This window comes from Rousettus aegyptiacus, unplaced genomic scaffold, assembly GCF_014176215.1.
Source record: "Rousettus aegyptiacus isolate mRouAeg1 unplaced genomic scaffold, mRouAeg1.p scaffold_m13_p_3, whole genome shotgun sequence".
In the NCBI taxonomy this organism is placed as follows: Eukaryota; Metazoa; Chordata; class Mammalia; order Chiroptera; family Pteropodidae; genus Rousettus; species Rousettus aegyptiacus.
Genome location: NW_023416306.1, coordinates 162,968,290 through 162,983,883, shown reverse-complemented (window position 1 = coordinate 162,983,883; position 15,594 = coordinate 162,968,290). Strand labels below are relative to the sequence as shown.

The window sequence follows — 15,594 nt, the reverse complement described above, 5'->3', positions numbered from 1 at the left end:
GGCACCTGTGACTCTGCTGACTTCTTGGCTCCCTTTCTAAGTCCCTGGTTCCCCTCGCTTCCTTTACTTTCCTCATTCTTTTGGTCAATATTGGTTATTTCCATTTAAGCTCCAAGTCTTAATGAGTATACTGAACTAGTTCTACAAGGCTACCCATCCACAGACAAAAAAAAAAAAAAAAAAAAGGGAAATATAACAGTTTACATAAGAAGGTACAGAATGCCTAGTGGATAAGGCTAATTTTATATCACTACAGGTAGATAGGCAGCAAATTTTCTAATCTATGGCAACAACTAGGCAACAGTAATTATTCTCTAAACTACAGGTTGCAGCTAAACCTTTACCTGAGATACTTGCAATTCGGGATCTGGTTCCTGGAAAGCATTAAGAAGGTAGTAAACATTTTTAAGAAATACAGTTTCTAAAATAAAAAGTCTTAATGACCAAAAGAGTATTTGTAGGTGGACTCAAACTCACTCAATAAAAATCCAAATATTAACTTTAATCTATCTTCGCAAGTGCTCTTAGGAGTGGTGTAAAACTAATACACTCTGAAAAGTATTATATTTTCTATGATCAGAAAATTCTAATCACTCTAACTTCATTTAGACACAGAGAAGATGTCGTAACTGCATGTTTAATGAAGAGACAATACACCCCAAATTAAAAATAATTTGATCGCTGTGCAAGAAAACATTTCTTTATATTCAAAATAAATTTGTGGTGGTTAAAACTTTCAGACTTTAATCACTTGGGGAGGAGAAGGAAAATCCACATCCTATAAACCCCCCGTTTCATATAAATATAATGGCATCAGTGGCTGAAGATAAAAAATTAATTCTGACTGCAGTGTCCTCTGAGAAATGTATAAAGACAATGTAATATATATTAGTGCCAGGTGCTGATAAACTCAGATAATTCTGTCCACATTAAACAGAAATGCATTGGTAAAAAGTCAGACCTGTAACAAGCTTATTTATCCAACATCTACACTTAATGTCTACCGTCAGCAGCCTCTACTGAACGCTTAACCAGCAGCATGTTTCATTGGAGAAGCTACTAAGAAACAGAAAAAGGAAAGCTTTCCTTGCTTTCTACAGCTCCAAAATCCAGAAAGAATACTCTAAATATTTTTTTTAAGACTATATTATTGTGTGCAAGCAATGTGTAAACCATCTGGTCACCATGCAAAGATAAGCAATTTCTTTAGCATGGCACGTGGCAGAAACATGAGGAAAAAAAGCTAAGCTGGGCTAGAAAGTGAAGGCCCTAGAGGGTGGGATTTAGGGAATGACTGTCGATCAGCTGAACCAAACATAAAACAGCAACTAAAAATACATAGCAATGGAAGGTTTTCAATTCCAGTGTGCATAAGAAAGATCTAGAAAAAGTACAGATTTCCCACAGTCCATGCTTAGAGAAACACACGGATGCAGGCAATGAGATGAGAACAGAAGTAATCCTTTTTTTCTTCTATTTACTTGTATACACGTCTATATGAACCATTATCTCATTTGAGTCTCAAAACCGCCATCTGAGGAAGGCGGGCAAGTGTTATTATCCACTTTACAGATAATGAAGCAAATTCAGCCATGTCATGTAATTCGCTTAAGGTTACACAAAGAAGCCAGAGGTCTTCTTTCTTGCCGGTGCATCTTGGAGATAAAAAATGAGCTGGAAATAATAAAGAAGGGTAAAGTATAGGACAGACACAAGATAAGTTCCGTCTAGAAAGGGAAAAAGAATTTACCAGAGGTGATTGTAGACAATGCTTGAAAATGGAAAAAAAGAAAAGAAAACAATTAGAGGAGACAGAAGCCACTGATTGTGTAAGTAAAAGCTGGATGCTTGTTATTCTGCCAATGGCAGGAAGATTCTTCCAGTAGCCCGAACTCAAACTGGCAGCTCAACCTCAGAGTGTCTGTTCACTTGATGAAGGCCTTCATGTTCTATCTCGTTCTATTGGCCCTTGGGATCACACTTATGGTTTACCGTACAGGGAAAGAGCATGTAGAAAAATTACGTAAAATGAGAAAATCAGAGAAGAAAAGGAGAGGCCTGGAGGATGGGAAGATGTAGAGGCAGGTGAGCTTGTATGGATGGAGGATGGAGGCGAGACCTAAACGAGAGGGAGGCAGAGGACACATGAATCCCACAACATTCTCCCGGCACCCATGGCTCTCCGCTAGGTGCTGAAACTATGCTATGGGAGAAAGCACGGAATTCGGTGAATTACGATACAATATGTTAAAAACTATACTTAAGTTACGGACCAATTACAGATGACTTAGATGGAAGGGAGAAAAGCGGAAGGCATGAGAGATAAGGGAGTCGGAGAAAAGGGAAAGAGATTATTCTGGAAATTACTGAGGGCCCCTGATCTATGAACTATATTCAATACCATTTTATCATCGGTTTCACTGGATACTTTCCTCACAGGTGCCTTCCAGATGACCAACAAAACTTTCAGAAAAATATGACAGAATCCTACATGTGAATCTCTCCAGCTATAGATGATAGCAGCTAACATTTGTGATCACTTACGATGTATTAATAACTTTAACCCTCACAACCACCGTTTGAGGTGGATATATTATCTTCCCCATTTAACAGATGTGAAAACTCAGACAGTGTCTGGACCTAGACACTCTGGGTCAACAGCATGTGCTTTGCTGAGGATGTGGGATCACCACAACGCTGGAAGGCAGACTGCTGTAGGGTGTGTGGAGATCAAGGCCAGGTGCAGCTGGTCTGGAGGTCCATCGGGAGTAGCAGGATTATGACGAAAGAGAGTCAGGATGTTTTAATTTAGAGATAAGTCAAAAGTTTGAAAATCACTAAGACCTACATCGCTGGATCTCTCTCAATTATAGTTTTGTGATCTAAATTAATCTACTCATACAGGGAACCACAAGTTAGGTCCATGTGGTGTAGCAAATTATTTCCATGGGTATCAAGGCAGTTGAGCAGAAAGCAACAGGCCTTGTCCCAGAGTCAGAGGACCTGGGCATGACCCTCGGGAAGCCACTTAGATACATGACCTTGAAGAAGGTCATGTATCTAAGCTTCATTACCTAGTCCTCCTCTCAAACTGGAGTAGTAGTGCCTACTTTATGGGATATTTTTTTAAAAAATAAAACCTTGTGCTTTTAAGAACATTTAATAATTTCAGGGTTCCTTCACTTCTACTAGCATAATGAAGTGTAAGGTGGCAGCCCCTGCAACGAGGAATTTCTCTATCGAATGACACAGAGTTTCTCGATCAAAACATTAACACAAGGAAGGGAAAAGCACCAAACTCTCTACTATTTCCTTCTTCCGAACTCAGAGGTAACTCCCAGTTATGGCACATCAAATGTAAAACTTCCCTTTGAATCTCCTTCAAAGGGACTGAGAGGACGCGGAAGGTAGAGTGGCAGCGCCTAGAACCAGCAAATACTCATTAGCATCAACTTCGATTCACATCAGTTTGCTTGCTTGCTTCCTTCCCCCTACGGTAAGGCTTTCTCTTAGGTCGCCGCTATTACCTCGGGGAAGTAAATCTCCAGATAATTCTGAATGTGACTTCTTAATTGCCACCGATACTCACTCTGGCTAATGAATCTACCCAGCTTTGCTCTTAAACTACTGAGTCATTATTCAGAATTAGGAATACCAAGAAGGAAAATAAATAAATAAATAAATATATATATATATATATATATATATATATAAGAGAACAGAGAATTGGATGGATTTCAGGAGATTCGGGAGACCTAGTGGCCACGTAGCCACGTGGGAATGTAATCTGTACAATTCAGCAGGACTACAGATTCATAAAATTACCTGCTCCACAGAGTATACAATCAAAAAACTAAGTCTAGCTAAGTCTCCACGGCCCCAAAGAGGAAATAAATTAGATAATCATACAGAAAGATGTTTTTTGGGTTGGATCGCCAGATCATTGTCTCAACCAACTACTAACAGATAGTTCCTTGGGGAGCCTTGGTTCTCTCACTTTTATCTAAGCGAGGGGCTTTCAGCCTTTCCTCCAGCTTTAAACCACTTACAATAACAACACCCTCCTCTCCATAACCTCTCTCATTATAAGCAGAGATTGGAGGTGAGAGAGAAGAAGGCGAATTATGCCCACTCTGATATACAGTTAACGCTCCCACTTCCTGAATCACTAATTTTAATAATTTGAAAATCTATTGGAAATTTACCCCATTAATAAAGAATATTGTCTTGGGGGGGGGAACCCCACTGCCTGAAAACCTCCATGTTTTATGAACCTTTAAATTATAATGGAGCTAAAAAAAATCAGGACTGGGTTTAAAGCCAGGAATCTGACATATGGAACACAAAGAACAGTAATCAGATTAAGCAACTAATCAGGATGACCGGCATGAGCTGTAAAAGCAAGTCCTCTAGGTCAGACTGTTCCGTGGAAAACCATTGTGCATTTCTCCCTTTTATCTCTTACAACTTTCAACCACTTCTTCAGCCACGATTTAAAGACCACTTTGAAAAAAGACAACACCTCTTTATGAATGACTTGTTCTTACTGTAGTTTATCAAACGGGGAAACCATGATAAGTTAGCCAGTTATCCTTCTTTTGTTCTTAACTGATCAGAACCTTAATGTACTCCATGCTTACAAGACCCTGCCTGCCCTCTGTTTCTCACCATTCTGCATCCAGGAAAAGCAGTTCAGAGCCCATCTTCTTCAAGAACCCTTCCCCATTACCAAAGGTCATGTTATTGCACTCAGCCTACACTCCAGGCCTTTTGTATCCAAAGAGAAATTCATTGCTTTAAGGAAACAAGTCATTCCACAGTGGATCATAATTCTCTGGCCAACCTGATTACTCCAATTTGGGCGAGAAACAAAATTAAATAAAATCCAGATGTCCTAATAGAAAGCACGGGTCTAATTAAATATTTTCGATGACAGGATACCAAAATGGTATCTCTTAGTGGAAAAGTAAATGTAGAAGTAGTCTTAGAGGTGGGCTTCATTCCAAAAGGCTGATGTAGCAAGGCTGAAATGTTATTTTTTTGAAGCTACTTGGACCAACTTATAAAAAGAATAACAAATAACAATTTACTTTAGAGAGAGGTTCTCCTCATCTAGGAGAAAAATAAGCAGAACCAAAAATGAAAAATAACATGAAAAACAAAAGCTATTTTTTGTTTCGGGGGAAAAAAAAAAAAGGAAGAGTGAAAACAAATCCATTTGGCACTCGGAAGCAATATTTTATTTTCCTTGCTCTTCTCTGAGTCCAGGCACTGCTTCCAAGTCATTCATTTGTACTACAATCAGTTTGGTGGCACAGAAATGGTAATTCAAATAGCTATAGAGAAAAAGTCCTCTACTTTAAAATGTAGATGTCTAAAAAAAAAAAAAAAAAAAAAAAAAACAAAACGCCCAGGAGGCTAAAGGAGCATGTGAAGATAAACCAGCTAACTGCAGGGCTGAGGGCCATCTGCTTATGCGCTCATCACATCTAGGTTAGCTCTTCATGGATTGTAGTCTCTCCATCATTTAACGTCCTCCACTGAAACAATGAGAGTTCCATAAGAAATATCAATGAGGATAATTACTATCAGAGACACTCTCCTGAAGGAATCCAGGAAGAAAAAAAAAACTGACCCTCAAAATGAGAAATGAATTAAGAATTCTGTAATGCAATTATATTTATTTGAAAAAATAAATGTACACTTAAGAACTTATGGGGCTGAGAATTAAGGATGAGGGGCAGGGGCTGGAGGGGACAAAGATCATTGGGTAACAAGGATGATCACAAAGAGGAGGGGAAGCTGGCACACATGAATAACGCCATCAAAATGCATATGAATATGATCAATGCACTTATTCAGCAAATATATAATAGCCCTTGTGTGCCAGACTGTGCAGGCCACACAGATCTGCCATCCTGGACTCAAGTCCTAAGAAAAGGAAAAAGAATTTTTGAGCTTTTAATCAAAGGAACTTCCTTAAGCTTCCTAAAGCATTCTAACATAAATATTTTTTTAAAAAAATTTTTAATTAAGAAAAAAGCAGGATTTCTTCAAGCTTGAAAAAATCAGACTGGGAAATATTTCCAAAATGAAATAACAATTGGGTTCAAAATATATAAATTGGTACTAAGAAAAGCATACAGTCTAAATGCATGGTATTTAAAGGTTGGCTAAAAGAATAACTAACTTGTAAACTTTTCAGCAGCCCTATCCAGGTATCAAAAGTAAGGAAATACCAAGTAAAACTTCTATTCCTGATGAAATGCTTCTCATTGTTCTGGCAATATATACGGCTCCCCCTTAAATAAACTACTTGAGCAAAACAAATAAAAAGGATTAGAAAGGAAAAGAATGAGATAAATTTCTCCAAGAGCTCATACCAATTCTCCTGGGCCTATTCTGGTATTTGTAGGAGCTGAACATATCGACCCCTGCTCATAAGAATTAAATGTAATAAAAAATAACATTAAAAAAAATCTATGGTATGAGAATTTAATTATGTATCACATTATGGCATTTCAAATTCACAACAAATAGGCCAATGAAATAGGCCAGGACCTAACAAAACCTACTGCCATAATGATCTTAACCACGTCTAAAGGTTAACCAATAATAACAAAAATATTTCTCATTATGAGTCCATCTTTTTTTTTCATTTTCATTATCAAAATCACAGTTCTACCAAACATACCTTGTGAACAAGTCTTAATCTTCCAAGAGGGCCAGGAAGGCCTAATGGGAGCTTTATAAAAAGCCAAATAAAAATATCAACTCTCTTACCTCATTTAGCAGCTAATTTGGAGATTTTTAAACAAAGTACTTAATTTGTTTATTCTGTTCTTCCTGGGTAAAAAGAAAAGAGTCAACATCTCCTCTATAGCCCCTTCTTAACCATTAATAAAAACAGTGCTGCTTTGCCTATGCATTTCCCCAAGAAACATCATCTCCCAGAAAAACAAGGGAAATATCTGTTCCTCTGCTCCCCCCAAAAGGAATCAGTGGTCAAAATAAATTTCAGAATATTGGGTTAATCGAAACTGGGCAGATTTCCTTTCTTCTGGACTTCTCAGAGCCTTTCATCTAAGTAGACAGATATGTCAAAATTCTTTACCATTTGGTAAAAATCTTTTAAAAACGCACAATAGATGGGAAAATAGACTGGGAAAAGTTTAGAAACACACAGCTTTGAAAAATTAGGCCACATAAATGCCAAAGAGTCAGCAGAGTACAAAGGGAATGGGCTCCTCAGCTTTGTAACTCTGGACAAATTACTTTCCCTTGTGCTTCATTGTGCTCAATCTATAAAATGGGAAAATAGTACCAATTCCTAGAATAGCTGAGGATTCTATAAGACAACATCTAAAACCTCTGAACCAAGCCTGACACAGTAAATACTCAATACATATTAGCTGTTATTTTTGTTACCTACCTTGCAAAGTTATTCTATGTATAGAAATACATACAATTTGTAAAACTTATGCCTGGCAAGTAGTAAGCTCTCAATAAAAGATCACCGAATTGAGTACATATAAAGTCCTAATCACGGTGCCTAGCACAAACTCAATCTGGATTCATTGGTGCAGTGCTGAATGTCACTATAATTATGTCATAAAAATTATGGGGTTTCAACTATTAATAAAAGCACTGCAGCTTCGCCTATACCAACATTTCCCAATATGACATCTCCCTAGCATGACAGCAACGAAGATATTTGACCCTCGCCGACTGTCAGAAAAGGAATCAGTTGTCAAATAAGTTTCAGAACTACTGGATTAATCAAAATTAGGCACAATTAAGTTTCTTTTCTTCAGAATTTAGAGCCTTTAGTATGAATCGAATCTCTAAAAAGGGAATATACATTTCCCAAATGCATTTAATGAGATTTTCTTTCGCTGAACAGCTCTTGGGACTAGTGTTCTCTGGAACCCAGAATGGAAACCACTCAAACTCAGCGGAAAAATAGAAACAGCATGTAAAGTTCTTGCAAACCATTGTGCCTAGAACGTCTCGCACGTCATAGGTCTGTTAACAAATTTTTGTTGTACAAATGTAAAGGAGTCAGTATTTTGTTGTGATTCCCAAACCTACTGCATCTGTACTAGGGACCCAAGAAACACGCTTGGAAATATGCTTGTCCACAGTCCTATTAACTAACGTGAACGAACACAAGCAGGACACAGCTTAGCATTCCCACTAACGCGGATTGTTCTAGGGGAGATGTACTAGCTCTCAGGCTAAAGTGTTCACCTCAGTAGGTTGTCCTCCACTCATCTGGTGGGAGCTAATGTATCTGTCGATTTTCCTTTTTTCTAATATCTCCAAGGCAACATCACCGGAGGAAAAGCTGGGAAACAAGAACTACACAGGTACATTTTGCATTTACTAGAAGCACTGACAAAATGCCATAGCTCTGCTTCTATTCTCCCTTTTTCTCCTTTTTGCCTTTTCAGGGAACTACCTGCCCACCAGACGTCCCTCTCTCACACATATATAGTACTTGACATTTTCACTCGCTTTATTTAATATTATCCTTTAAGAGTACTTAAACTATTACTGGAGTTTAAGTTCTCTTTTAATCAATGCCATCGTTCCTTCTTTTAAGGGGACACTTTTTCCCAACCCTCCCGCCCTGATAATAAATGTATATTTTCCCCTCCTAGATTCCCATTCCTCTAACTTGCATTATTTGCTTCAAGTTGCATTCATGTCCCAGAATCGAAGGCTCCTCATTCTTGAATAAATCTGAAGATGAAATGGAAGGATCACACGTTTGATTGAAAAGAAAAAGGCAACTCTTTTGAACAGCGGTAGGAAGTAACAGATCTTCGCATTTATATATAGTTTTAGAAATTAACGCACACGCAGAGAGCTTAAGAGCCCATCCATATGCAAGTATAAATTAATCGTTAAAGTTTCGAACTAAAGTAAAAGTCAGGGTTTTAAGTGTTCCTTTAAAGGTCACTTAAAGGAAAGAGGCTGCTAAAATTGTTTTTTATTTGGGGGGCGGGGCGGGGGATTGGGAGTAGGTGATCATGGCACAGCACTTATGGGTCTCGTGGGGTCTCGGGTACGCCGGGGACAGGAGTCCATGGGCCACGGCTCCAGGGGTCTCGCTCTAGGTGCCTGCGCTGATCGCACGGGCAACCTTGCCCTGAGCCTGCCACTCAGGAGCCCCCCACCCAGGGCCTGGGGATCCCCCAGAGCCTTCTGCTTCATAGCCAGGATCCACGGGCTGATGGGGTCCGGCCGGTACCTGGTCATAAGGGGACTTCTCCAGCATCTGCGTGCACAGATCCGCGCAGAGCTGGAACTTCCTGCGCCTAAAATAGCTCCAGGCCAGTAGCAGCGGATCCATCTCCCAGCCCATGGTGGCGGAGGGCGGCCCGCGAAGGACCAGGGCCGGACCCAGGGAGGGCGGGGACCGAGGAGCAGGCGGCGTCCAGCTCTGCCCAGCAACGCGCGGCGACAGGGGCCTAAGCGGAGAGGAGCCCGCATCGCGCCTGAGAACAGGAAAAAGAAAAACCACCGCGAACAGAATTCAGCTGTGGGCTCGCCCATCAACTAGGGCTTGCCAAAACTTGGTGAAAAGAAATGTGTACTTTTAAAGGCTACCTATTTCATAAATTTCAAGAAGTCACCGTGACTAAGTTAAGAGGCGTTGACTTAGACACCTCGGACTGGGGTCCTCCTCCCTCCCTGAGGAGCTGTTGTTGCCTAGCAGCCGGATGCTCTGCTTTCTTTGTCAGTCCCAGAAAAGTCCGGGGAACGCACCCTCTAAAGAGTCACTATTTTACCCTTCCCCCTTCACGTATTTTTACCCTTATCAATTACCCTTCCGATTCTAGAAACACAAACAGAAGAACGGCTTTTTCAATACCATCCTGCCTCATCAGAACCCAAAACCTTAAATTCTAAAACTCTCCAGTCTGTTTCTCGAAGTCCTTCTCACCAAATCTCAATGTCCATATTGAAAGGGGGTATTGGCGAGTGTTTAGTCCAATCTATTTATTTTACAGATCAGAAACTGAGAAATGATCAGAAAAGAGAAATGATTTACCTAAGATCGCATGGAGTTAAAAATCTGAACTGGAATCTGTAACTACAGTCTGTAAAATACTGTTAATTTGATGCTGCATAGCGCTTCTGGATTATAAATGGGCGACATTTTCACCAAACAATAATGTAGGCAAAAAAAATTTTTAAAGGAGCTTTTTGAAACACCATCTCCAAGCAATTGTTGTTCCTCAAACGTTTGCTTGTGCAGGGTAATTTCTTTAGGCACAATTCTGACTTTCCCCTAGAGATTTACACAGATGACAAATATCTTTAACCATAATGAAAAGAGAAGTGGCCGGGCTACATCCAAGTAGACTGCATTTTGGAAGACTAGGGGGTCTTTTTTCCTTGCCTCCTTCCTGCCACACTGAGAGAGGCAGGAGAGGAAAAATGAACTCAATACTGAAGAACTTTCTGGTCAGGAGTAAATCCTCTTTATCAATAAAAAAAAAATGAACTTACTAACAGCAAAGATAAATCACGATTTTCTCAAACGATTAGGGTACTATAATGAAGACATATTTAATCCAGATATTTATATCTTTCACAGATATCAAAATGAAAATTACCTTTCTAAACTAAGAAATGGGTTATGAGTAGTTTTTTCTCTTCTACTAAGCAGTCTATCATGATTTCTTTTTTGCATCTTGGAAGGAATTAATGATCAGGATTACGATTATTACAATTAGTTATGCTTATTGCTATTAGTCCATTTTTTCCCCCTAGAAGTGCCTCTAGAAATGTAATCTGTTCTAATGTGTCAGCCCATTATCTCTAGGCCTCAGCCTACTGAAAATGAAGCATAGGAAAACAACACAATCCCTTTGAAAGGGTCAGTTTCGCAATCAGAGCTAAATCTCTGTTCACAGATCCTTATCTTTTGCTCTCTAGCAACTGGATATCTCTTTAGGTTAATTCAGTTTAAAATCAAATACTGAAGATAAAGTAACTTTTTTTAATTTAATTTTTATTTATAATTTTTTTTGTTCTCCTCCCATAGTTAGATTTCTTTCTGTCACCACATATGGGACCCTTTTTACCCTGCCTATCTCCTCCTCCCTCCCATCCTCTGGTAACCACTAGTCTATAGTCCATGTCCATGAGTCTCTGTTTGTCCTGTTCATTTGTTGCTTTTAGGTTTATATCCCACATATAAGTGATATCGTGTGGTTTTCAACTTTTTCTGTCTGGCTTATTTCACTTGATTATCTCGAGGTCCATCCATGTTGTCACAAATGGCAGTATTTTACCTCTTCCTATGGCTGAGTAATATTCCATTGTATATATGTATCACAGCTTCTTTATCCAATTATCTACTATAAGACACTGGTTAAATTTTCTTATATGTTAAATTGGAATTATTCAGTCCATTTAAACTTAACCCAAAAGAAAAGCAAACGTGTAAAATTAGAGATTCTCTTGATCAACAAGTATTTGTGCAGGCCCGATGCTTGGTGATAAGAATACAGACATGAACAAGACAGGTCTCCTGCTGCAAAAGTGCTGATATATAAAGAATAGTTAGTGGAAAAAGCACTGAACTTCTGGTCAGTCTTGCTAGCTGTGTTTTTGCAGGTAAATTAGAAATCAGTATAGAATGGTGATTAAGAAGTGGGCCCTGGAGCCAGATTTCCTGTACTTGAACCCCTGACTCTGCCATGCACTAAATGTGGGGACAGGTGGTCTAACGAGCCTGTGCCTCAGTTATGTGCTTCATAATGTAATGTGTGATTCTGCTTTAAAGGACAAGAAAAACAAATGAGATAGATGAAACTCATAAGAAATGTTAAGTATAGATAATAAGTATATCATTAATGTATATAACATATTACACATAGAATAGACATTTTTGTGTTAAACACAGACTAAAAGAATGAAACAAATAAATGAGAGTGTTACTTGTAGATAGAAAGAGATGGAAAGCAAAATAAACCTTAAATATTCATAAAGTATGGGTCAGCTTTATCTACATCAAATTGGCAACCCATTGATATCACCCACTGTGGCTTATTTGTCCTGTGCTTAGAACATGCACTACCTCTCATCAGGTCATGACCAAGCCATAGCCGCGGCCATGCATACTTTCCTCTTCACCTCTCCCACTCAGCAAGCACGAACCTTCCATTCCCTAAACTTTATTGCCTGTACTCAATTCTCGTCCTTGTAACCACACCATCTGTGGGGAAGGCAGGTGAGTTAAAGAGACCGTTAGGACATAAGAACTTTGGACAGCCCAGAGGTAGTGCGGTCTTTCCACCTGCTTGCACTAAACGCCTTAACTTACCCAATCTCTTCCCGCCTTGCTTCTCGCTGTATGTTTTACATTGATCTAACTAACTGATTTCAGCATTTTTAATTTGGTTTATAAGACTTTGAGTTCCAGGACCTCTGGGAGAGCCTGCCAGGTTGTATAGTTAGAGGACACCACAGCATGTCTCCACCACAAATAAAATGATGAGGAGGATGACTATGACAACAGTGATGATGACGATTTTATGGGATGGTTGTGGAGATCAAATCGACTTAATGCCGGTAGGGCATAATTACACCATCTTTTTAAGGAATGGAGAAACACATTGGGGTGGGCACCAATAGTGTTTGCACCCAGGGAGCCCCTGTCACACAACTTCATTACACACTAGAGATAGAGCACTTTGAGGCAATATCGAAGAAATTGGAGGTTGTTTTTATTTTTCCAGTTTCTCGAGGAGGTGTTTGATAAATATCTACTGACATTGATATTTATACAAAAATGCTTTTAAATCCATATTAGGAGATGCAAGAGATACAAAGTGAATAATGCATACAAACAAGTAATTTCAATAAAACCTATCAGGGTAAATGGGTACAAGTGAAGGCACAGGACGGGGCATTTCTACCTCTGCATGAGTACTTGGTAAAGAGCTGCAGTCGGCAGCTCAGGAAAAGCGTCACAGCAGCAAGAAATCATGTGACCAGGTGTGGAAGGAAAGACAGGTAAAGGTGGGCTGAAGCCAGATCATCAAGAGTGTGAAACATCATGCAGTGGAGTTTGGATATTCCATGAAAAGCCACCAGAGACATTTTACCAGGGAGTAAAAATAACTTGATTGACAACGAGTGAAGTCAAGGAGATTAGTGCAGATACTATTGCAAGAGTCAAGGTGAAAAATGCTGAGAGTAATGGAAACGGACCAGTGTGGCAAAATACATTTAAAAAAAAAATAGAATCAGTGGGACTTGGACCCTGGTTGGGTATGCGTAGGGAATTTGGCTAAGAAAAGAGAGAAACCTAGGCTATCTCTCAGGTTTCTACGTTGTGAATGTACTGTCACCAAAATCAGAATGAAAGAGAAGAAATGGGCTGAGAAAAAAAGAGATTAAATTTGAATTGAGGTGTAATGGTTTTAAGTGTCTCTGGGACAGACAGATGGAGATGTTGGTAACTGGAGGAAGATACGTGTCAGAGGCTATGAAAAGAGGTCAGAGATGGAGGTAAAATTTGAGATTCATAATTATCTGCTCAAAGGAGAAGGTGAAATTATACAATGGAGAGTTTGTTCAGAAAATTATAGTCGATGCGGTGAATAGAATAAGAGGTTTGACTATTAGAAAAGCAGAGTCAAAATTATTATTTGCCAATTTCAGATAATTGTTTTTCTAGGAAATTTTGTCATGTAGGAAAGCTATTGTTTTTATAAATATTTATTTTGTATTGTGAAATTTATTGGACACTCTCACCCAGTGATTTGGAATGCTCCCTTATATTATATGCAAAATTCTAGTATAAAATGAATACTATTTCTGGGTTGTTTATTCAGGGTCACTGATACGGAGGTCAATATTTATAAAAGTATAACGGCTCTAGTTACATATCTTCAATTTTTTTCAGGTCTTCAAACTTACGTGAGCCTTTTTTCACAGAAAAACTATTTTATGATATGAAGTTAGTTCCAATCCAATATTACAGGCATTTCAAATGCTTGAACAATAATTTTTTCTAACCTGGTGAAAAATATTCTCTCAATATGTTACCACTGTTATAGTAAACTTCAAATCAAAAAGCACTATGAAGCTAGTGACTTCCTTGAAAATAAATAAAATGCTTCTCATGAGTTGTATTACATCCACCTCAAATTACTGACCAGCTGCCAAAATCTATTTTCCTCTTGTGACTCTCCAACAAAGTTATGACCTGTTATTTGGGCAAAGGTCTTAAGAAATTGAAAATACAATTATTAAACATTTCCTTTTATTCTAAATTTTCTTGTTTCGGTCTGAATCTTACAGGCAATTACACATCCACTAAGGAAAGCCATCTAGAGTGTTCTTAGTAATATTTATCGAGTCCCTCTGATTCATATCACACATGACAGCCTAAATGGTTTTAAACGGAACACATAAAGAGAGGGTGATGGCATTCGATTGCTTTTTCCATCAAGCTTCTTGTACTCTGAAAATCAAATTCTGAAATTCGAAAATGAATTAATCTTCAACATTTGAAGTAAGCTTAGAACTGTGTTGGTAATAAATTCATTTTATGAGACAATTTCTGGCTCCATCTTATCCTCATGCGATTGAACAGGATATGAAAGATGCCGTGATATGCCTTATTTCGATGCAATTCTTTTAAAACCTTTTTTAAAGAGAAAAGTAGACCTAGATTTCTTTTTAGCCAAAACAATGAAATTTCAATCAAACCAAAATCTACATATCACATGGCATATAGAATTCTGGTATATGTGTTTAAAACTCAAAATAAAAGTGCTGATTTTTAAAAAGCAATATGCACTATATTCTTAGATCCCTTCCCTCTACTCTTATGAACTACAAGACACTTACACATATGTATGAGAGGAAAGCAGTGAGTAAGAAAGTGCCTTTGGTTTGGCTAGGGTTTGGCTAGGGTACTGTTCTTTTTTTTTTTTTTTAAGGTCCAGAATGTTCTAACACCACCATCCAAACTTCCAGCCAGGTCCTAAAAGCCCCACAGGTTCTAGCTTCCAGTTACTTCTCTGACCCATCTCACCCACTCCTATTTGGCACATCACTCAGAAGGCACTGGGCTCCTAGCTGGTTCTTGCCTGGGCTTAGCAGGGCAATCTTGCCCTTGCTGTTTGCTGAGAACCACACTCCCCTTAGATATCAACCTGCTTCTCTCTGTGACTTCTTTTACTTCATAGGAGTCCTTAATGAAATGTCGTTTCATTAAAGAGAGCTTTCTGCAAACCATCCCGATCTCATTTCGCTACCACATTCTTCTTCATAGTACCTACTCCAACTTAATACATTTCATAAGTGTGTATGTATATATTATCATGTATCTTTACCCCTCTCCTCTCTTCCCCAGAATGCAAGTACCAAGAGTAGAGACTTTGTGGCATCACCAGTGGCTAAAATAGTGCTTGGCACATAATATGTGCTCAAAAAATATTTGCTGAATATATGGAATAGAATAGAGAACCCAGAAATGGTTGTAGATATGTGATAATTTAGCATACAATGAACATTGTATTTCAAACACAGTGAGAAAAAAATAGTGTTTTCAACAGGTTG

The 15,594-nt window shown here is 38.7% G+C and overlaps 1 protein-coding gene across 1 annotated transcript in view; it reads right to left on the bottom strand.

The window, feature by feature from the left end:
* TTC8 (tetratricopeptide repeat domain 8) overlaps positions 1 to 9,497 on the bottom strand; it is a 41,673-nt gene extending 32,176 nt beyond the window's left edge. Inside the window, exon 1 of the mRNA XM_016123821.2 lies at positions 9,257 to 9,497. Within this exon, the coding sequence (XP_015979307.2) occupies positions 9,257 to 9,370 (114 nt within the window). The 5' untranslated portion in view covers positions 9,371 to 9,497. The remainder of the gene's footprint in view (positions 1 to 9,256) is intronic.
* Positions 9,498 to 15,594: the final 6,097 nt, after the last annotated feature.